General features: G+C 38.6%; 1 protein-coding gene across 1 annotated transcript; it reads left to right on the top strand.

The window, feature by feature from the left end:
- Nucleotides 1-13,218: 13,218 nt before the first annotated feature.
- On the top strand, nt 13,219-18,957 carry LOC114366242 (chitinase-3-like protein 2). Its single transcript, XM_028323046.1, has 8 exons — nt 13,219-13,301; nt 13,817-14,002; nt 14,941-15,041; nt 15,428-15,693; nt 16,414-16,574; nt 16,995-17,149; nt 17,618-18,011; nt 18,276-18,957. The coding sequence occupies exons 1-8, from the start codon at nt 13,238-13,240 to the stop codon at nt 18,470-18,472; spliced, it is 1,524 nt and encodes a 507-aa protein (XP_028178847.1). The 5' UTR covers nt 13,219-13,237; the 3' UTR covers nt 18,473-18,957.
- The last annotated feature ends 348 nt before the right edge of the window (nt 18,958-19,305 follow it).

The raw sequence follows: 19,305 nt of genomic DNA on the forward strand, positions 1-19,305 counted from the left end.
TGTTCAAACATTTCGTTTGCGAATAAAAACAAATATCTCGACAACACAACCCCGAACACAACACTTCGCCGCTAAAGCGCCGCGCGAGCTGCCCGTTTGTTTCGAGAACGGTTTTTAGTAGGAGAACAATTTTTAAAAATCTTAACAATAATACTAGACGAGCATTTAAGTCTCTAAGAAAATATGATTTAAATTTAAAAAAGTTATACATAAGTTTTTGTTTTATCACCACAATTACTAAAACTATTTAATACCTGAAAGCTTAGTATCTAGAAACCAATAACGTAGCAGTTTAAGGTTCCTAAAAAACATAGCATAGTGGAATAACTTTTCCATAGTTAACTGTTTCATTAAAACACTCCATCTCATTTTAAATTGACATCAAACCTTTAAACATAAGGTCTGCAAACTGACTCCTATCCTGCTAAATGCACCGCCAAAAGAGCTGAGTCCATATTTGATCCATTTTATCCGCGGCCTACGAAAATACTCGGACACAGCGACATTTCGGACGGCCCAAAACTTTGCGACCGTCCGGCAACTGAATTATCACCACAGAGGTTCTATTCCGAAATACAAGATTACCATTTTTGTCTATATCCTTCCCCTTTACTCCCTTACTAAAGCGCGCTCCACGAGAGAGACAGGGATAGAGAATGTAGACGACGCGCGCGGCGCGGGTAGACCCGCAGCGTTTACCAAAACAAAACTACGAGTACCCGCAACATAAAAGCCCGCGTATGGGCTTAAAAATTCAATTTTCCACCGGCTTTCGGAAAGATTTCATTCGGATTTTCGCAATCGGTTTTCTGCGTGTAAACAAATTACACCCAGTCGAGTGCGCAGCCTTCGTTTATTTTAAAAATACTAGTAACTTTATGAAAGCAGTATAATGTGTTAGATTCGTAGATCACACACACGCCTATTACACGGCATCATAAAATGATCCCAATATTTTAGACCCTTAACATTTTTAATAACTTATTGTGCTTGTGCTTTATGTACTGCAACTTTTAAAAGCTGAATACCTTCCGTGTCAAAAGCAAGTTTTATAGAAGACTAGCTGACCCGGCGAACTTTGTTCCGCCTTAATGGCAATAAATAAGCAGACTTTTTTTTTTGTTTCGAACGGGAAAAAAAGTATCCTATGTCCTTCTCCTGGCTCTAAACTACCTCCCTGACAATTTTCAGCTAAATCAGTTCAGCCGTTCTTGAGTTATAAGCGAAGTAACTAACACGACTTTCTTTTATATATATAGATAAAGATAGATAATAGGGTATTTGACACCACCAATCAATTCACGTACTTTTTAAAACTGTCAAAAGGAGACTCTCCCATAGATTTAAGGCAATACTAGTCTGTGACGTGACGTCTCAATTTTTTCAACTCAATGAAACTACTTTTATCAATTACAATGCAACCAAAAATCTTAATTTACAGGTAATTAAAAATTAATAAAATTTTTAAGACCAGAAAGAAGAGTCTTTTAAAAAAAGTTGTGCTTTAGAATTATTGGGGGATGGTGTCAAATACCCAATTAAAGCGAATAAGAAGATTGTGGCGTAGTGAAATGAGTAAGAAAAGGTAATAAATGAAATATATTTAATTTGCGAACATGGGTATTACAAGTAAGTGTTACCACAGAATAATAATAAGTACTTGGTGTTACAGGTATTTTCCATTTTCCACCTTTTAGCATGCAAAATTATAAATCAAACTTATCAATTTTCATTATGATAAAAAATAATTATTCACTTAAATTAGTATAAAGGATTATTTAATCTAATCTAAGTGAAAAATAATTTAATTTAATTCTTTATTATCTTTATCTTGCTTCCTTGATGCTATTTTGCGATAATGCACGTGTTATGCACTCGCAACGCAACACAACTTGATCGATCGAAAGAGCAACGTATCAATCCTATCGCATTTAACAATGGATAGAATAAAATTACAGAGCAATGGCGCCGTTGAAAAATTGTGGGATATTTCAAGCAGCGCACGCCACAATCGGGACTAACAAACTGGGGGAACTATGGGTACTCATTGTCTTTTCACGGAGGCAATAGAAGCTAAACTTCCAGCTTCCAAATAAATTATTAGACTAATAAGAGTGATGGATATATACCTTGATTTTTTAGAATCCAGCAGAGATGTAAACAAACACTTTCATACACAATTACACCATAATCACTTACGTGTTCATAATATCATACACATTATTTAACAAGCCCATGAAAACAACTTTATTTTCACGTTTATACAAGTTTGAAATCAATCTTTGAAACAAATTATTTTAGCAAAATACGTGGACGATGAAAATTTGTGAGACTTGTCAAATTGACTTGACGTTTAAAATCATGTGTTATCTCCATATTGTCTATGACTTGTCTCTGACACATCAGTGCCGTAACCTGTGAGTCATAGACAATAATCTGTAAATTTAATCGATATTAGTTTAAGTATTCACTTATTCCGATTACTGATTAATTTAAATAAAAAATATACGATACTTTGTTTAGTTTTCCAGCGATAACTTCGACAATATTGGAGATAACGTAAAATTATTTTTCTACTTTTAGTGTTTACTTTTTCGGAGTCAGTTTAATTTTTAGTCGGTTTTATTTAAACGAAATTATTTTACTTTTTTATGCAATTATGCTTACGTATTGTTCCATTGTTTATTTTTAAGAAAACTAACACTAGTAGCAACACTGTCAAACAGAACTTTTTGCAACTATTTGAAATTTAATAACTTTACGGATATCATTGATTGTTTTATTATCCAGTGTGTTTTTTGATTACATCTGTGCATACAGTTTGTTTCCTGTTCTCGAAAATTTCATAATCAGTTCACATTCGTTGCGACTTTGTTGCATATTTTTAGTATTTTGACGATCACCCGGCGATGATACGCAAGTACTACAATATTTCACTTCGCGATTAACGAGAGGTTGTGTCGCATCACTAGTTCACAGACTAAAAATATTTTTATGTCAGTTGGACATATTTGATGACATTTCTGCTGATTTCTAAAAAATTAGACTGTACATACACTCTTTTGCCCCAAAAAAAATTGGTAAATTAGCCGGAAAAATCTGTGCCGCCCTAGACGCCAGCCTACACATACAGCCTGCTGGTTAATCCACTACTGCATTGGTTCCCAAACTTATTTGGGACGCGCCCCCTTTCCACCACATAAAAAATTCTCTAGTCAAGATTATTTATTGGTCGTATCGAGTAGTCTGGAATGCATTCTCTCACCGGTCGCAGGTTTTTAGGGTTCCGTAGTTTTATACTTAAGTAGGTACACAGATGACCCGCGCCCCCCTTTATAGGTCTTTGTGCCACCCCTGGGAGTCTCTCCCACATTGGGAACCAATGCACTACTGGAAGATAACTTTGACACTGATCCAGTAAAGTCAAAGTCAAAGTCAAAATTTCCTTATTTGTATAGACTCTGAATTAAATAACGTGAAATATGGGGAAATATTACTCGTACTTACGTTACATTTAGTTACGGTATCTTTATAATACATGTAAAGAGACTGTTTGAAAATAATTTTCATTAGTTTAAAATAATTTGGGATCTATTGGCTGACACTATATTATTATATTATGACATTCTTTACCGAGTTGGAATCGATAAAATCGCATTCAATACCCGACTGCGCCAGAAGGAGGCTTATTTTTCTATTTTGTTCCAACTTTGTGACGTAAGTACCATCGGCAACAGTGTTAACTATCCATCGCCGGTCATGTCGTCTCGTTCTATCGCAAAGAATCACCATTTGATGAGAGCGAGAGCAAAAACGGAATTTGATAGTTAAAAGTGTAGCCGTGTGTACAATTATGTACATGCGTTGGCAATAACACTTGTCGACATTTTAAGCCATCTAAAGCTGTTCAGGCGTCACTATATATACAGGGTGGAAACGATAAGTGATCTCATTCGATTATTTCTAAACTACACAAGATATCGACAATCTGATTACTGATCCTGAAAGTGCTTCACGAGCTCTTTCAAACGATATCAGTAATAGGTTACAGAATTAACTGGATCTATCCATAAATTCAATGTTTTCAGCCTCCATACTAAATGTATGCCACTATGCTAGCCACACAATATTAGAAGTGTTATTTTTTCATTTTAAATAATAAACACTTGAAATTAACTCATAAATTGCATTCTGATTTAAAATTATTAATGGAAAACATTGGCTTTAGGCTTTACTTGCTATAATATTATCAAGACAATGAGTGCCATGACTGTGGCAGTACTAATTGTATGGAAGTTGGAAACATTGAATTTTCGGAGAGATTCAGTTTATTTTATAACTTATTATTGGTACCGTTGGATAGAGCTCGTGAAGCATTTTGAGGATCAGTAACCAGTTTTTCGTTATCTTGTATAGTTTTTAATATTATGTGGTTTTACTAAATGTATGGAGGCTGGAAACATTGAATTTTCAGATAGATCCAGTTTATTTTGTAACCTATTATTGGTACCGTTGGATAGAGCTCGTGAAGCACTTTCAGGATCAGTAACTAATTTTTGGATATCTTGTATAGTTTAGACATAATCGAGTGAGATCACTTATCATTTCCACCCTGTATAGATAGCTCTGATAAATCTGTACTAATATTATATTACTAAAGTAGGTAACTGTTTGTCTATCACCTTTTCACATAAACCGATGTTATTTTTTGCATAGTACCTAGATCACTTGGAGATGAATAAGCTACTTTTGTTCCGAAAATAGATCTTGGAGGTGAAATAGGTAATAAATTAACTAATAATGTGTGGGGAAACAGGGGTAAAATATTCTTTGTAACAGACCGAAATCGACACAGACGAAGCCGGGTAAAATATCTGTCTTTTTCTATGTAAATTTACCATAATATTTATTGAGGAAGAGTGAGAGTGAGTAACACAACAACTATCCAAAGTGAGTAGTATAATTTTCCCTTAATACTTCAATATCTGTGGCATTTTACATTTTCCACTTCTCAAGCGATAGCTAATCTCTATTGTAGGAACATCAAAGCATTTGATAGCAGCATTATAGAGGCATAAACAGATAATTCTAATTAGAGTGAAGTGGGGAAATAAGTACATTAATAGTTCCAGAAATATCAGTAGGTTTGCGGATATTTAGCACCAAAGGCGTAATAATTTCAGGAGACCTCGTCATTTCAACTGAATGACGTGCACTGCTGGAAAAAGCTCTCTCAAGCTCTCACAACGACTGGTCCTGAGCCGTAACCGCCCGCGCCTAAAAAAAAGTAATTTATTCGAATAAAAAGTTTAACTGAATGTTTATTTCCTGAACACTATAATCCGGCCGTTTTTAAGGCGAGAGTGAATAGGCACTTACAAGGCAGATATGTACCATCCTAGACTGCATCTCACCTAACACCAGGTGCGATTGCGGTCAAATACCTGCCTTGTCTAGCATAAAAAAAAGTTTAACTTTTGTTTAAATAAAAATACAATATAAAAACTTTTAGTAATAATAGATTTGAAAAAACATCATTATCCCGATATCCCTATTTAGCCCTACTCCCCCTTATGGAAACCCTTAACCATGTCAAGATCAAACTGATTTACTTACGCTATTACTAATACTTACTAATAGGCATGTGACAGGCTGGTTATCGTTAGAGCTAAGTTAATTACAAATTAATTAGGATAGCGATCAATTATGTGTTTGATCATAGAATACTAATCTAAAATACCTTGATTGATATTTCAGCTAGAGTATTATGGACATTAGCTTAGTTCGTTTCAGCCAAATGACGTCTACTGCTGGACAAAATTAAATGCCTCCCTCAAGATGTCCATAGCGACCGGTCTTGCGCTGCCCGCATCCAGTTTCTTCCAGCGACCTTCACCAGATCGTTGGTCCACCTAGTGGGGGGCCTGCCCACGCTACGTCTTCCAGCCCGTGGTCGCCACTCGAGAACTTTTCTGCCCCATCGGCTATCAGCTCTACGAGCTATTAGCTATAATATTGACTGAATTAAACTTAGTTGGATTAAATGGTTATTTTGCAAGCGTTTTACAATCGAGTTCCCTTAGCACCACTGCCAACTCAAATTGTTTTGGGCTGCGAGCGCTAACGACCGGTATTGGCGTATGTGAGCGCTCCCGCGCGATTTTATTCCTATACCGACGGATTCGGATTGATCCTTGTTAGACAGTGACTACAAGGTTTATTCTTACAGATACACATGCTATATCAGGAACATGATGCGTTCAATGTATCGAGCTATTTGCTCCAGTGTGAAACAAAACCCTTCGGCAATCGGAATTCGGAAGCACAGGGTGTCACACGAAACAATTACAGAGCTCTATTCAACGCTGTGCGTTAGATTTGCTGCTTCACTTAAGCAAGCGTCGTTTGTGAATACGGGCGTAAGGTACGGATATTGGGTGTAGTTTAGGTCCAGCAGTAGTGAAGTGTAGTGTATAAATAGGTGCAATTTTTCAACAAAATGTACCTATGTCAGTCGACTTTATTTCTGAATGCAACTCTACATTCGTCGTTTCAGCCAAATCACGTCCACTGCTGGACGAAGGCCTCCCCCAAGAATTTCCATTACACTCTACACATGCTAGAAATCTGTAATTTACGTGGTTGATTTTAACTAAGACCAAAAAATAGATGAAAACTGGGGAACTAATGACCGTTCCTGTAATCTGTATGATGGCTTTAAAAGATAAAGATTTGGATTTAAATGAAAATAAATAAATATTCCTGAACATTTTCCACTACGCTTCTAGTCCCAACTTTAGTACTATGGGTACTAGACAACGGATATAATTTCAATTGATTCTAAAGAACCTTTCACCTTATTCCGACAATTTCTCCAGTCGACCACTCGAAGCAATGGCCCCCTGAACAAATCGTTTCATCACAAAGGGCAAGAGTTTGTTTTACGAACAGCAGCAAATTAACAGAGGCGGCAACATGAAAAACAATTATTAATTCATTAAGCAACGTGTGGGGCGTCTTAACAAATCGTAAGACGCTATCATAAGGCCGCTGTTCACGGTAAGATTTGGTCGGAAGGCGGCCACACTTGTCAAGGCGGGTTTTAGAACCGATTTAGGCGCAAAATGTCGAAATGTCAAAAGCGCAAAATGTCAAATCCATAAAAATCTTAAACCTAACCTAACTAATACCGCCCCAGTGTAGTGTATCGCCCCGGGTGCCAATCCATGCTACGCCGCCACTGAAAGTGAGTGATGCTTAAAGGTTGGTAGAGGGGTGGAATGAAAACCACCAGTTTGAGTGACTGTTAAATAGCGCTGATTTATTGCTGTAAAGTATTCAATGCGTTTGACGTTAATTTGGGTCAACCGCCCAAACGCTTACTTCATCATTTCAGCCACAGGACGTCAACTGCTGAACATAAGCCTCCCCAATGACTTCCACAACGCACGGTTGGTAGCGGCCTGCATCCAGCGCCTTCCTGCTACCATTATCAGGTCGTCGTCGCTTATTTAGCAATAACCATTATTAGCTATATGAAAAGTGAATAGCTCGTACATCAAGCGTTCCCCTAGTGGCAAGCCTTATCAGTATTTACAAAACGCAAATGTTTGCGAAACAGAGTAAACATCTCAAAACGTCGCTGATGGTAGACCTGGTAATGGGAATTTGTATAATGTATAATAGCCCATTTTGTTATTTGTAGGGCCGGCACATCGAGCTAAGCTAAGCTTGTTCACGCGACGACCTAGTTTTGCGGAATCAGGATTCAGCATCCCGCAAAACTGGACAGTGGTGGGAACACACAAGCATATAACTATCGGTTTTTTGCGGGACACTGCAAACGGGATGTTCGTGTGAATGTTAATATTAAAGTACGTATCCTACTGAACGGGATGCTGCAAAAACAGTTCCTGCAACGGGATGTATCCGTCTTTTTATTAGGTGCTATTTTGAACCAATAATGTGTCTGATTACATAACACTTTGAAATAACTAGTTTTACTCGGTTTATTTCCATAATTTAAAGGTCATGTAGATATTTCTAGTAAATTAGTAAGTGCGTGCACGGAAAAACCTACATTGTCATTGTCAATTAAACATTATCAGCCTTTTAAGTAAAACGTATGAACTAGTTTAAACTAAGTAGTTGCCTTTTTCAAAACAGTCAACCAATTTTAAGTGTGTCGTCGTCACGGAAGCATATAAAACATTGTGACATCGAATCCAAAATGGCCGGCTGTTTTTATTTTTAGACAGATGTGCCTAACTTTTTAAAACAAAGCCTGCTTGTTGTATCCGAAAATCTACGCTCCATGTGGATGAGTTTGAAAATGTTTGTTTGTATAAACAACAGCATATAAAACTACCAATTTTTGTTGAAAATTCAACCCTATAACAACTGCATAAGACTCTACAATGTTTAGCCTCATGTGCTGTCGTATATTTAGTTGTGTCTAAATACTCGGTACTCGTATTTGTCAATTCACATCAGTGGCTTTAGACTAGGCGCAAACCACCGATTTTTAGTTGGCCGATAGTTGGACCCGATTTTAATTTATACGAAAAATTGGCCAAATCAAATTGGCGTAATTTGCGCACTTCCATACATGCCCATACTGATTAACTGCCCGACTAAACTATCGGCCGACGAAAAATCGATGGTCTGTGCCTAGGCTAATTCACGTATTTTGACACAGTTAAAATCTCGTTGACGTTTAGAAGTCGTCCTATTGAAAAACAGTTCTAAATCTACGATTGCCTACACGATAGGATCGCAACTCAGCGATTTGTTATCGTTGAAGTTTTGTTACGTGAATAAGGCTACAGTTTTTATCTTTTTACGAGAGGAGAAGTACAACAAGCAACGCTGACATCGCAATCTGTCTTGTTATGCAATCAAGGAGGTTTTTCCTTTAATTTAAATATTTTCCGTCCTGTTAGATACCTTTAAGGAAAACAGCCCCCTAGACCTCTGTCTAACAGTAGAATTATTCATCATTTCTTCGCTCCTTCTCTTTTGATGAAATCGCGGAAAAGGTGTTATGCTTTAGAGGCCAGTATAAAGGCCACTTTTATAAGTACCTACAACCTACAGACACCTACAAATAAATGCAGTATGTATTATCTATTTCTGAAAAGTCTGAGAGCTTAATATATTTATTAGGTAGGTATAGGTAACCCAAAGTTTTTTTGTATTTAGGTATTTGACTGGAGTCGCAATGATCCAGTCCAGTCTAGGAGGGCACATTATCTGCCCTGTAAGTGCCTATTCACTCTCGCCTTGAAAAGGTCCGGGTTAAAATAATGCTCGGGAAAGACAGACGCAGGCAATGAATTCCAGTCCCAAGCTGTTCGCGTTGAAAAAAAAAGTTATTTGTTGAAGTACGCCTCCTATGTTCTTCTGATTAATTTCGTTGCGGGTCCAATGACAGTTTAACTTTCCCCCGGGACAAACTTGACCTTCACTGGTTGGGCTTTTATTGGCGGTCAAGCTGTAGATCCTGGCTACACAAGAGTTGCAGCGGTGGGAACGAGAGGTGGGAATAGTCCCGTAAGTACTGTACACGGAACCATGCCTGTTCCTTGGCATAATACTTAGTTACTTCGCAGACTGATTTAATAACTTTCATAATACTACTTAAGGTCATCCAAAGGGCGATGGAGCGGGCTATGCTCCGAGTTTCCCTGCGTGATCGAATCAGAAATTAGGAGATCCGCAGGAGAACCAAAGTAACCGATATAGCTCGCAGAATTGCTAAAATCAAGTGGCAGTGGGCGGGGCACATAGCTCGTAGAGACGATTGCCTTTTGGGCAGAAAGGTTCTCGAGTGGCGACCACGGGCTAGAATACGTAGCGTGGGCAGGCCACCTACTAGGTGGACTGACGATCTAGTAAAGTTCGCGGGAAGAGCCTGGATACGGTCAGCGCAGGACCGTTCATTGTGGAAAGCCTTGGGGGAGGCCTTTGTCCAGAGACGGCATTTGGCTGAAACGAACGAACGAACGATAATACTACTTTGACTTTAATTCGTAAAAGGGTGATACACTAGAACTTATCACAGAGCGGCTCGTTCTGCTACAAGTAAATGCTCTATTCTATACTCACCATAACACCAACTGTATAAGAATATGAAATTCAAACTCAGACCGTTGTTCGCTTCCCCGCAAAATTAACGTACAGCAATCTGAATTTATTACCGTTATAATACACTGTTTATAAATAAGAGTACCCTCACTTCTTCATTGTAGCCCAAAGAAACTTCTACCGCCCATTATGTCTGATTAATTTGGTAAACTTAGTTTGCGCTAAATTTCCCAGGCGGCTGGTATTCTGTGGCCATTATACGGGCCTTCATACTGTTTAGGTATTGATTTTATTTATTAAAGCTTTGCAAAGAAGTTGGGGCTTAGATTTTAATGAATTGTAGACTTCTAACAAAGTGGAAACTACTTTTTTGAAGCCCGTCGAACTAATTTGTGCCTTTTTTCTGTAATGATATAGATTTCGGCACGAGTGCGGATCTGAGCCCTGATGGCGTTAAAACTTTTCAACTGCAACGCGGCTGGACAACGAACAATCTTCAGCTGTTTTGACAAATCCGTATCGCGGTGTCGTTTCGACCGCTAGTTCAAACGAAGATGTAACGTAAACGGAACGCAACTGCGCCTCTGAGCAAAAGCCGATAAAAAGCTACTTTTTCTTAAACGCTTCATGAACATTTGCTGTTTTCGTGAAAAAATAAGGTGTACGGAAAGTGGTCGTCTTTGTTTGCGCGTGAACTTTACCGCGATATCGAATTGCACATCATCTGGATGGAGTGTGACTGTAGTGTGGACTAGAGATGAAACTCTGCGAATATCAGACCTACAAAACTTAAGGAATGTTAATAAATACACAGTCATATTCTAAATCAATTGCAACTGGAGTACCCCAATAGCTCCAATTTCATTACAATAGCACTTACCTACTGTAGGCGCGCGAGTTCATGTCCATCGGGGCCTTACTTACTTACTTATTTACTTATACTTACATTTACTTATAAGTTGCAAAAAATATGGAATAAGTAGATAAGGTTGACCTACTTAATTGGTAATAATTATCGATATCGACATTAGCATAATTAGTTAGGTAACAGCACTACCGCATTCCTCAGGATGGACATGAACACGCGCGCTTACTGTACTTATAAAAAAAATACTCCAAATATAGGCCAAATACCTACTCATATTCTATAAAAAATGTTTGAGATTGTATTCTGTTGTTGTACCTATAAATAAATAAATAAATATGCCTCTGCCATTTGGCAGAGAGGCATAATTTTGTAGAGTCGTGTTTGCTGCCTGATGATGACAAAATAGCTCCCATTAAAATCTTCCAGTCATTGACTAACTCGTTTAACGGGCCATCCGCAAACCACTTCGTGTTTCCGAGCGCGATTAATCCGAAAGGTTTTTAATCAATGTCGGATATGCCGGATAATTTGAGTCAGTAACGAACCAATCATTGCTCTTTGATGGTGGTAATTTGACGTTTTTGCTGTACGTGTACAGTTAACTATAAAGTAGGTACAATCAGGCTTGTTCCTTTCATGTACACGTACTGTTAAATAGTCAGCAATTTTGGTACCTGGATGCGGGCAGCGCCGGACCGGTCGTTGTAGAAATCCTTGGGCGAGGCCTTGTCCAGCAGTGGACGTCATTTGGCTGAAACAAACGAAAGATTTTACTTGTATTGAACCATTTACATTGCCTACATAGAAATGGTCGAGAAAATGCTCTAGTGCAGGGTTTCCCATTTTTTTTTTGCCAAGGAACCCTAATTGATTATACTTTTCCTAGCGGAACTCCCGTACTACTCCGCCCGCATGCCCTGCCCCTCCCTTGTGCGTAAACAAGTCGGTGCGAGCGAACAACGTCGGTCACGAAACGTGGGATAATATTTTTTAAGGAACCCTTGCGGCCTTTCCACGGAACCCCAGGGTTCCGCGGACTACCATTCGGGAACCGCTGCTCTAGTGGACCTTTATAATATCTCAAGCGTAAACGTAGGAATAACTGTCAGCCCTTTAGATTTTTTAATATTTTATTCTTCAAAATGATCATTTTAATAGCATCTATCTATCTGTCATAATATAGGTACATTGTCTTCTAAGTAACATTTTAGTATTTATCCAATTCTGCGCGTGTTGGTAGCTTCTATTGTGAGCCATTCTGCCTCGTCAGTCGTTTCGTGAGACGACAAAGGTAGACTGACGACCTTATAAAGGTAGAAAGACGCTGGATGCAGGCCGCTTCCAACCGGCGACTCTGGGAATGATTAGGATATTATCAACAGAATATTTTTTTTTTTATAATTCTACAAGAGATTATGTAATTTAATTGTCGTTATTATGGACACATTAACATTATTTACATGACAATAAATCGATATTTATAGAGATAAATAAATTCAATTCATCAATATTCTGTTTTCCTTTCGAATTGAGGTAAAAAAAACTTGCGTGTGGTAATCTCTGTGATATCACTCTTTCGTAATTTTTACCACTCCTCATTTATTTCGATCTGGTAAAGGTCGGAGCAGGTGCCTGGATACGGGCGGTGCAGGACCGGTCGTTGTAGAATTCCTTGGGGGAGGCCTTTGTCCAGCAGTGGACGTAATTTGACTGAAACGAAGACGCCATAGTGTTTACGTTGATTTACCCGTCACACACGTCTTTGGAATTAGGTTGTGTTGCCAACTTTTTGGCCACTTTAGGTGTCACGAACTATTTGACGCTCACTGTAGATAACTAATCAAATCGTAAAGTCGGAAGTTTATTTACTTATCTATCCTTAATATTATAAAGCTGAAGAGTTTGTTTGTTTGTTACTTGAACGCGCTAATCTCCGGAACTACTGGTCCGATTTGAAAAATTCTTTCAGTGTAAGATAGCCCATTTATCAAGGAAGGCTAAAGGCTATACAACATCACGCTACGATCAATAGGAGCAGAGCAACAATGAAAAATGTAGCGAAAACGGGTCTTCACGCCTACGAAGTCGCGGGCACAGCTAGTTTATTTATATTTAGTCAACACCTTTCGGTATTTACAGATAGATAAAACTAATGTCAATTTTAAAGATGATTATTATCAATCTAGTAGTGGCACTCACATGTAATCAGATAATACGAATGTATAAATTGGTGTAATCAGTACTTGTAATCAAATTAATAGAAAAGATCATCAAGGCTTCAATATGGGATTCATTTTACTGCTTGTGTTAAGTTTTTGTGCTAGTGCGGTGTTAGCGAATAACGATAGTAAGAATACTTTTATATTGTTCTATTGATTGATACTTTGATAGTAACTTCGAATAATTTAAACCTTATTTCAGCAGTGTTCTTACAAAAGTTTATAAGTTATCCTTTTTCAATGCCCGCCAAAGTTTGGATTTCTGGATATTTGGATGTTTGTTACTCTTTCACTGAGCTCTTTCACGTAAAAACTACTGAACGGATTTTGTTGAAACTTCATAAATGTCATAAATCTGTCAAAACTCTCCATACAAAAAACACCGGTTATCGTTTAAGTTACTGTTAAATTGAAGTGGTGCAACTCAGTCTTAAGATCTTCCAGTGTGCTGTGTAACATGCTATAATTAATTTTAAACTTTCGCGTTGCATTTAAATATTTATTTATTTATTTATTTATAAAAGGTATAACTACAAACAGTTTACAGTCTATACTTGATCGTAAAGAAAAAGTGTTAATAAGTTACAAACTGGACCGTAAATAGGCTTAACTTGATATGTTATTGACCAGCTTTCCTTTACAGAAGTAGTAGTCTGCTACTATGGAACTTGGGCGACATACCGCTGGGGCGTGGGCAAGTTCGACGTGGAAGATATAGACCCGTTCCTCTGCACGCATCTGGTGTACTCCTTCATCGGCATCGACGCACAAGGAACTGCTGTTTCCTTGGATCCTCACTTGGATCTGGGAGACGTGAGTTGGACAAGAGGTTAGTGATAAAGAATAATAAAATTCCCTGCGAGATCGAATCAGAAAATAATGAGGACATCCCCAGGAGAATCAAAGTGACCGACATAGCTCGCAGAATTGCTAAAATCAAGTGGTAGTGGGCCGGGCACATAGCTCGTAGAAACAATGGCCGTTGGGGCACAAAAGTTCTCGAGTAGCGCCCACAAGCCGGAAGACGTAGCGTGGGCCGACGATCTGGTGAAAGTCGCCGAAGGTGCCTGGATGCGAGCGGCGCAGGACCGGTCTTTGTGGAAATCCTTGGGGGAGGCCTTTGTCCAGCAGTGGACGTCTTTCGGCTGAAACGAACGAATAAACGATAGTAAAAAATTACCCACAGTTACCTACTTTAGAAGACTTTAAAGCACCCACCCGATTAGCACCATGACTATTCTATGCACATCACCTACTTTTAATAGCAGTCTGCAGTACCTAATGGTTGATAATGTATTTGTTAGACAGAACGCTATAAGATTAAAATGTTTACTCCAAAAGATTTAGTGTGACTGCATTTGATATCTTTGAGTGATGATCAGGCCGAGCGTGGAACCGAGCTTCATTCGGAATCCCTGACTGACTCAGTTACTAAGTTTATACCGCGATAATAAACTGGTGCGCAATGCGTGAGTCGTATGACGTCACAAAAGGACGTAGTTGTGACAATAACAGCATACTTGAAGCATATCTGAAGTATCGCTGACGTTTGTCGTAAGAAAAACATCTTCCCACACTACTCTACTACCGCAAGAAACTACTCAGTAATACTCTTTGATTGAGTATTCAGGGCGAAGCTTCCACTTTCATGAAAATATGCAGGCCAAGAATTTCCTCGATGTGGATAAAAATATCCGCTATTACTAATATTGTTGTAACCTGTTTATCTGTCGTCAGAACATAAACATTCAATACTCTTACTTACAGATAACTTCAGGAAATTCACCTCATTGAAAGATAAGAATCCAAACCTGAAAACACTTCTCGCTGTGGGAGGTTGGAATGAAGCATCTGCCAAGTACTCCGTCGTAAGTACACTTAAACCTACTACTTAGAACCGTATATACCACCGAGCCCATTGTGACTTTGTGAAAAGTGGATTGACCGAGAATATTTGAAGGAAGGTAGCAGGGAAGCGCTGGATGCAGGCCGCTACCAATCGATCCATGTGGAAAGCATTAGGGGAGGCCTATGTTCAGCAGTGGACGTCCTATGGCTGACATGATGATGATTTGAAGGACGCGGGAAGCGCCTTGATGCGGGCGGCGCAGTACTAGTCGTTGTAGAAATACTTGGGGAGGCCTTTTTCCAGCAGTATATGAAACTCTTTTGGTAGTAAAGAAGAAGAAGATCCAACCGAAATGTTTTGAATTATGATTTTGTAACTTGATTATTTTAATATTGTCATTTGCAGATGGCTGCAAATCCAAACTACCGTCAGAACTTCATCCAGTCCTCTCTAGCAATGATTCAAGAACACAACTTCGATGGTCTGGACGTAGACTGGGAGTACCCCAACCGAAGAGACACGGTGCACGGATCAGCTGACATTGACAACTTCAGCACTCTCCTCAAGGAGTTGAGGGAAGAGTTCGATAAGCATGACCTGATGGTGACAGTCGCTGTGTCTGCCGTCGAAGAAAGGGCTTTGCTGTCATATGACGTTCCCGCTGTAGCTAAGTAAGTTGGTTTGCATTTCATCATCATCATCATTTTTTATTTTCAGCCATAGGACATGTAATGCTGAACATAGCCCTTCAAAAGTGATTTCCATATTGATCGGTTGGTAGCGGCCTGCATCCAGCGCCGTCCTGCAACCCTTTATGAGGTTCAGTCCACCTTGTGGGTAGACGTCCTGCACTACGCTTTCTGGTACGTGGTTTGCATTTACGTTGGGTGTTTTTAGATGAGCAAAATTGTTTTGAATACGATGTAGTTTGTACAGACAACTATGACAGTTATGGTCATGAAAACTGAGAGAAAATGATAGTGTGATTACTGATGAGTAATTTATACCCGGAATCATAGATGTTAATGAATATAATCTTCACGGTATCAATATAATATCTATCTTATCACTATAGTACAAGTTTTGCTTCGTTTGGGGGCCAGATAATAATTGTAAAAAAAGATTTATATTGTCTATTAATCCTACCGTTTTAAATGTTCCATAATCTTATCTATTAGTTACTAGTAGCATCTAGGCACAATAATTAGCCCAAGCTGAAATATTATATGAACTGGACAAAAATAAATAAATCAAGGGAACACCAAATTATCATTGAAAGTTATTTAAGATGGCACTACTCCGCCATCTACGACAAAACTAACCTTTTTAACTTTTGATGGCAGCTTTATCCCGCTGTAAATGCTCTCCAATAATTCAGCTTTCCTCATCAGGTACGTAGACTACGTAGGCGTCATGGCATACGACATGTACGGGCCATGGGACCCCGTGACTGGTCACAACGCACCTCTACATAGAAGTGAGGGCGACAGCACTGAAAATGAAGCCGCTCTGTACACTGTTGAGAATGCCATCAAGTTCTGGCTTAAAGCAGGTAAAGAACCATAATTGTAGAATGATGATACCAATGATCATATCAGTTTAAGACGCCTTTCGAAAAATATTATAAGGGTGGAAAAGATTTACCGCAGTAACACAGTTAAACAGCTGTTTTAGTAATGCTTGATACAACTTACGATACTTAACTATCCTCTTAAAAAATTAACTCCATTATTTGGAAATGTAGCATATCCTTGCAAGAGGCAAATAAGTACACAAAGTGCACGGCCCTAATCTTTAACCAAGCTCTGGTATCCACAGAGCCCACATCAATTTGAGTTTTATTCTATGAAGAACTAAATGAGGACACCGTGGATCTTTACTCCATTATGCCATTGCATCATCACAAGGAAGAGGAACTGAAAAACAATTATATGCAGTTACTTGACTTTTAATTACTACTTTTATTTTCCAGGATGCCCTCCCGAGAAGTTAGTGATGGGGGTTCCATTCTACGGGCGCACGTTTACCTTGTCTGATACTAATGCTAACACCCCAAGGTCGTCTGCCATCGGTGCTGGTCTCGCTGGTCCGTACACTGCTACCAGTGGATTTATTGGGTATAATGAGGTGCGTGGTATTGATTTATTATGTCATTTGCTTTTGCATATCAATTTATCGCTGTAATTGAAAAAGGGAACATCACCAGCTTACTTTCCCTCGAGATAAGAGTCTTCATCAAGGGAAAGTTATTCATTCATGATCTCTATTTCTCTATTCTATAAATGAAATACGATATAGAGCACAAAAATAAAAAAAAAACTCGTAATAACTAATTTATTTTTTCAAATAAGCTTAATTTAAAAAGCACTTTTACATGTCCCTGTTACCCTACCACTGCTTCGAGACAATAAAAGGGCCAGTGCTGAAAAGAAGCAGCGCAAGAAACTCAGTCACTATTGTCAGCCTCCTTTTCAAGGGCACTACATTTAAACTTGCTATATCATCATTCCAATCATCCCATGAGTGTGATATCGAATAATAATAGTGAAAGCGGTAACAATTTCACTTATGAACAACATCTTTTCTTGTTCACAGTTCTGTTACCTTCTCAAGACCGAATCCTGGACTGTCCGGACCGACCAGCTAGCCAAAGTTCCATACGCCTTCCGTGCCAGCAACTGGGTATCTTACGATGACGTTGAATCCATCACCACCAAAGTGGAGTACGCTAACAGCTTCAACCTTCGCGGCATCATGCTCTGGAGTATCGAGACTGATGACTTCCACGGCCTCTGTGGGGAAGGAACATTCCCTCTGCTGAAAGCTATCAATAAAGCGTTATCAATAGACTACGTTACTTCAACTCCTACACCAGGAACTACAGTTTCTTCTTCTTCTTCTACCTCAACGTCAGAAGCGTCTTCGAGTGAATCTTCTTCAAGCAGTAGTAGTAGTACTACTACAACAACAACTACAACACCTATCCCTGGTTTGTCCTTATTTCAATTTTAATAATTGCATGATCTTTTTGATCTAGTCGTAAGTTATTAATACTATTCAGGTACAATAATAATATTTGAAAAATCGCTAATCTAGATACACTACTTCCAATTTGAGCTCTATCTCATTCATTGTCTAAGAACTGACACTGTGCTATTTTACCCTTTACTTGTATCCTATTACTGATACTTCAGCTGTCAGGGATCAAGTGGAGTTCGAAGAACTTTATTAATGACAATATTAATTCTTACAGGGGGTGGTTCCGAGTCATCACTATGCAAAGAAATCGGCTACATACCAGACCCTGCAGACTGCTCATCGTACTACGTGTGCATAGAACAAGTAGACAACAGTCTCCTGCCCATCAAATTCCAATGTCCTGGCAGATTATACTGGGATCAAACCTACTTGAACTGCAACTACGATTATTTAGTTGAATGCAATGCGTAAAATAGTATCACTCGGTGGATTACCTGCGCACCTCGCTGGAATGCGACTCTCTCTCGCACTCACACGCACATCTCCCTGCGTTCGCCCCGTCCGTACCAGAGCGTCGATGTGACGTCACGGCTACCAGGTGTGCAGTTAATTCAACCGGGTTGAATATTCTAATTGGTTGTATAATCGACAGCATATAATGACTTTACATTTTTATTGGAAAATAGTACTTATTTTAAAAACATAATAAGAGAGCTTGATGTGTCGTCTTCTACCATCCCTTTGAAAAGTGGTTTGCTGAATACGCTTTACTTTTCTTTGACAGTTACTTATTTCCTAGTATCGTTGTTTTCAAAGATATTATTTCGATTTTCTTTGATCTTCAATGTAACAAACATCGATTACCATACATCATGAGCAGTATTTTGAAGAATCTTATCTTTATAATTTATCTTTCGGCGTGAATATTCTCTGAATATAATATAAAAATTAAATAAATGAAGCCTTTTCTAATTTATTTGTTTTATTAATATCAATCTGTTGAATAATCCTTGTATGAGCATATCCCTCTAATCTCATTAACACGATCTTTTAATTATTTTCTTGGGAAATCGTGTTTCCCAAGAACTTTCCGTGTATTCCCAGTCTGTAGTCCCAGTAGAGTACTGGGATTCCCAGTAGTTCTATTAACTGGACTACTGAGATTTCTATTCCCAGTAGTCCCATGTGATAGGTACTCAGACATGATTCGATATTGGCTTCTTGGATATTTTTCCCATTTATCCTCAGTGGTGACAGTCGGGAATAGACGTAAATAACAGTACGAGTAAATTATAAAAATAGCT

The sequence above is a fragment of the Ostrinia furnacalis genome, unplaced genomic scaffold (genome assembly GCF_004193835.3).
Source record: "Ostrinia furnacalis isolate ACB-3 unplaced genomic scaffold, ASM419383v2 OfSCF0593, whole genome shotgun sequence".
NCBI lineage: Eukaryota > Metazoa > Arthropoda > Insecta > Lepidoptera > Crambidae > Ostrinia > Ostrinia furnacalis.

What these genes read in the sequence shown, in the direction of transcription:
- LOC114366242 (XM_028323046.1), top strand. Translation starts at nt 13,238, where the DNA reads ATGGGATTCATTTTACTGCTTGTGTTAAGTTTTTGTGCTAGTGCGGTG. An exon ending in GGTGTTAGCGAATAACGATA is followed by an intron (nt 13,302 to 13,816) that starts GTAAGAATACTT and finishes TTTCCTTTACAG; the next exon opens with AAGTAGTAGTCTGCTACTAT. An exon ending in AACTACAACACCTATCCCTG is followed by an intron (nt 18,012 to 18,275) that starts GTTTGTCCTTAT and finishes TAATTCTTACAG; the next exon opens with GGGGTGGTTCCGAGTCATCA.